The sequence below is a fragment of the Lactuca serriola genome, chromosome 5, assembly GCF_051521515.1.
Source record: "Lactuca serriola cultivar US96UC23 chromosome 5, Lser_US96UC23_V15, whole genome shotgun sequence".
Classification (NCBI taxonomy): domain Eukaryota; kingdom Viridiplantae; phylum Streptophyta; class Magnoliopsida; order Asterales; family Asteraceae; genus Lactuca; species Lactuca serriola.
The window spans coordinates 291,400,196-291,404,590 of record NC_136412.1 but is presented as its reverse complement, the minus strand read 5'-3'; the positions used below and the strand labels follow the sequence as shown (position 1 = coordinate 291,404,590).

The 4,395-nt window shown below is 34.8% G+C and overlaps 1 protein-coding gene across 2 annotated transcripts; it reads right to left on the bottom strand.

The window, feature by feature from the left end:
- Positions 1–714: 714 nt before the first annotated feature.
- Positions 715–4,144, bottom strand: LOC145054634 (mechanosensitive ion channel protein 10-like). 2 transcript variants are annotated; one of them, XM_079002863.1, is made up of 6 exons: positions 2,667–4,144; positions 2,464–2,587; positions 1,907–2,200; positions 1,622–1,824; positions 1,403–1,490; positions 1,098–1,236 (listed from the first exon to the last, which is right to left on the bottom strand). In XM_079002863.1, the coding sequence occupies exons 1-5, from the start codon at positions 3,929–3,931 to the stop codon at positions 1,409–1,411; spliced, it is 1,968 nt and encodes a 655-aa protein (XP_078858989.1). In that variant the 5' UTR covers positions 3,932–4,144; the 3' UTR covers positions 1,098–1,236; positions 1,403–1,408. The 2 variants fall into 2 exon arrangements, with proteins under 2 accessions (XP_078858988.1, XP_078858989.1); XM_079002862.1 differs by lacking the exon at positions 1,403–1,490 and having other exon boundaries at positions 715–1,236; positions 2,667–4,128.
- Positions 4,145–4,395: the final 251 nt, after the last annotated feature.

Genomic DNA, 4,395 nt, shown 5'->3' with positions numbered 1-4,395 from the left:
TTACCCAAAATACCCACGTAATGTTTAATGTTTAACTTATATACTTAGAGATAGATTTTTGGTTGTTTTAGATGTTTAATGTTTAGTGTTTAATATGTTGCTTAATAACTATATCTTAATAATGTGGTGGTTGGATTTTACATTTTATATATCAAGAATAGTTAATCCGTGTTATTTGTGTTTATCATAAGCTACAAAAGTCATACAAAATACAATATTTATAATCACATTGTAAATGTTATTTGGGTTATTCGGCTCCTTAATCATCTTGTACATGTTATTTGGGTTATTCGGGCTGGAACCGAACCGAATCGAATAATACCCGAACCGATCCGAACCCGTATTGCTTATTTGGTTCGGTTTTCGGTTCATATAATTACCCTTATTCGGTTTTCGGTTTATTCGGGTTCAGGTCGGTTCGGTTCGGTTCTGACCCGAATAACATCCCTAGTTATAGCGTTGGTTGAAGAGAGTTTTGATGAGGTGGTTATGTCTCCACGTATACCCATATCGGATAGCCTTATGAAATATGATGTTTTATGATGTTTGGGTCTGTAATTTTCCATAAATTACTAAACTAAAATGATTTTGAATATGAAAACCTATTTTGTTTAACTATTTTCAAATTATTCGTGCAAGAAGTGCTTAAGATGCCTTATCTAAAAAAAAAAAAAAATTGAATAACTCAATTCTCTTACCATTTTACATACAATATCAAAAAATAGTTATTATATTGCATTAAATTGTAAAAAGAAATTATGTTGTATGAATTGCATACTTTATCTACTCATGCAAATATATTAGCATGTTCTGTACAATTCAAAGAAACTTCGATCTCGTTAGTTAGCTATAGCTCCAGAATACCAATGGCAATGGCAGTTACATTTTAAATCAAAAGATGAAAAACGAAGGCAAAGGAACAACAAAACCTGATGCAAATTCTACCCGGGATTCGATCACGACAACCGTGTGGCGGTGGTGGCTGGTGGCGATGCAGAGCCGACATATCTAATCAGAACTTCTTGAGGAAGAAGATGATACTTGATTCCAAGTTCTTCGAAGATGTTCTTCAGCTCCAGCACGAGGTTTGATCTTCTTTCGCTTTTCTCTTCGTGGTTCTGAAAGTTAATCGTATGAGTTACGTAGAGGCTCATTTTCATCTTGTTCACATCCTCGATCTCCCTAACCCTAACACTGTGCTTTGGGCGCCATAGTCGGGGTTTGCTATCTATGTACCTGAGAAATTAAATCACAAATTCATGTCAACATTAAACATAAATCAAACCCTAACCTATGGATCATACTGTAATTGTACGAGCGAACAGCTATTGATTTTTAAAAATAGTTTTGGCCTTAAGAATCTGAATAGTTTTTAATAAAATGTAGTTCACAGAACACACACCATCGATTAGGTCTGCAATTGATAAGTTAGATCTGAAATTCTTCCCCCATTGTCAATCCCCAAAACATCTACCTTCATTCCTTGTTTCCTACATACATTATCTAGTCCTGAATACGTAGTTGCAACAATTCTTTGCGTGTTGATGTAGAAAAAGCAAAATTCGATAGATTACATTACAGTACCCTAATACAAGAGATAGAGAAGTAGAGTATGACATACGTTTTAATTTTAGCTTTTAGAGCCAAGATGTTCTCGATTGAAGTGGAAACATCAACATCAAACTCCACAGAATCACTCATTTCTGGGCTTCGATTGAAATTGCTTATGGCTTTTGTAGCCAAGATTGAATTCGGGTAGTAAATCTTCTCATTATCATATCTCAAGAACACAGTTGTCAAAATGTTTACTTCTTCTACAACGACCTACAGATGTTTACACATAAACATTTGAATCCGTTTTGAGACCAAATTCTTGCAACTAGATTAGGGCAAATGAGTTAATTACCTGAACACCATCAATAACACAACGATCACCTACATCAAATGGGTGCATTACAAACACAAATATTATGGCTTCGAATGCTGTCTTAGCAGAGTTCCCAAACATGAAAATCCCAAGCAAAAGCTGGGATGAGATGAAAAGCAACACTTCCGTTGAAGCAATACCCATTAAAAGGAACCATATTATTATAAGTACAAATACTGTGAACCCTGAAACAAGCTTGTTTAGCTCCTCTATGGCTGTTTTTGTATCCTTTAGAGAAAGTGCCAGAAATTTTCGCTCCTTATACACATTCACCTAACAAATCAAGATACAATTCCAAGAGAACATAAGGTTTTCTTTGATCTACAACATGACCACTTTTTTTAACTTTTCAACAAAATGACCATCAATAAAAATACTTTGGCAATTGACCCATTGTGAAAAAGACGTTCATTTTGTTAAAAGGTCAAAAAGTCGGTTCAATTTGTTGAATAGGATCACCCAATTTGGTCATTTTTGTAATTATCATTCAAATTTAATGGTGAAAAGTTGAATTGAGTAATTACTAATTTAATTACCACCCAAAAATTAAACGATTTCTTCTTGATCTTTCCAGTTTCCGCTGCTCCTTCAAACAATGGAAGCACTTTCTTCACATCATCGTTGTTCATAAAACGCAAAAGATCCTCCTCTTTGATGTACCTAATTTTATATAACAACAATTAAACATAACATTCATCAAGAAACAGGATTATGAATTAAGAATTAAGACTAATCTTACTTCTCTCCATGTGGAGCTACATTTGCAAATATTGCATAACCAACATTGACAGCTTCCCACTCACAAGTAATTTTCCCATCATCCTTCTGTTCATCTTTTCCCACAACATCTTCACTTTCCTCAAGTGCATTAGAAAGTGTAGAGAATCCCGATTTTCTTATAACTTTAATCAACCCTTTCATTGTCCAAGCAGACACCTTCCTACGTTTCATTTTATTCAGCTTTTTCACATCAAGAACCTTTTCCTCCTTCTTTTCTTCTACTACCCTTTCTGTAGAATTTTTAAAACTCATTTCAAAATCATCCATCAATGGAGGCCCTGAAAGCGTCTGAAGAACATATTGATGGAAGATAGATTCTTGAATCCTATCAAAAAATATCTTCACGTGAAATTTAGAAGCTAAGAATTTTACAAAAAGAGTCTTTAAAATCCATGCACCAGAACCCACGAGTGTAGAAGCAATCCCTCTAGTGATATAATTTAGAACTTTGGTTGTGTTTCTTGATCTATGAACACCTCGATTAATTAACAAACCCCATGTTAATAGAATCAAACCTAACCAGATGAAAACCCGAACACTTTTTTGTAAGCTGTAAACAAAGTATAAAACTTTCTTTTTAAGTAAGAATTCACGTTCTATTAAGAAAACCACACCATTCGTAAACCACTCGGAAAATAAACGACCACAGAAAATCGCCATTACCAAAACACACCATTTCCATAATCCTAAACTCCAAATCTCGGAATTCTTTAGTTTATCCACAGTTCTACTTAAAATTAAAATTATCGTTACGCAAACGAATAAACTGAACTCGATTGAAACCAAAACCTTCATTTTCTTGGGTCGTTTCTTTTTCTTGGATTGAAGAACTTTAGTGAAATACGCATCATCGTCGTCGTCGTCGGCGTCTTGTTCTTGTGGTGATGCGATTAATGGTGTTTTAGGTGTTATTGGGGTCGACGTTTTTGGGGTTTTTGGTTTTTGAGAAGAAGGGGAAGCAGTTGGAGTTATTTTCTCATTTGCGATCTTCCGATTGGTTGGAAATGGTGGCTCAACGAGTCTTGATTTTGGCTTTGGGTAGGGGGATTGTGCTATTGATGAAATAAGATTCGGATCTTGATTTGATTGAATTTGAAGAGGCTGAATAATAGTAGAAACAGAAACAGGTGGTGGCTCAATGCCCTCAAGCTCCCCATTTTTCGGCTTCGCTTCAACAGCTGTAATCTCTACTACCACCTCATCACCATCTGCCTCTTTTTCCATGAACACTATTCTTAAAAATTCCGAAACCCAATTCGAATAAAATGTTTTCTTTCTTTTTCTCTTTTTGTTTTTATGAACACCACAATACTAGATTGACCAAGATAAAGACAATGATACAAGTGAAAAGAAGGTGTAGGTTCAACCAATCAATTAAAAGATGATGTATTCAATGTTTTTATCTAAATGGTGCGATTAGTTTTAAAAAAAACAATTGGACTTGTGTAGATCTAGAGAAGAAGACAGGGAACAAGTGTTCAAGTTGCAATTATTGAAAGGTTTACCATGAGAAAGTGGGTCAAATCTGGATATTTTGCTGACAATTCTGTAGAGACGAAATAATAAAATTAGTGGTTGTCTTTGGAGGAAGTTATGTTTGTTTGGTGGAGCTTTGTGTCAAAGTTGACTATATTTCGTAGGATCGACGTTCATGCAAGTATTGAATTTTGGTTTATGTTAGAGGCGGC

What these genes read in the sequence shown, in the direction of transcription:
- LOC145054634 (XM_079002862.1), bottom strand. Translation starts at nt 3,931, where the DNA reads ATGGAAAAAGAGGCAGATGGTGATGAGGTGGTAGTAGAGATTACAGCT. An exon ending in AATCGTTTAATTTTTGGGTG is followed by an intron (nt 2,201 to 2,463) that starts GTAATTAAATTA and finishes TTGATTTGTTAG; the next exon opens with GTGAATGTGTATAAGGAGCG. An exon ending in CTAAAAGCTAAAATTAAAAC is followed by an intron (nt 1,237 to 1,621) that starts GTATGTCATACT and finishes TTAATTTCTCAG; the next exon opens with GTACATAGATAGCAAACCCC.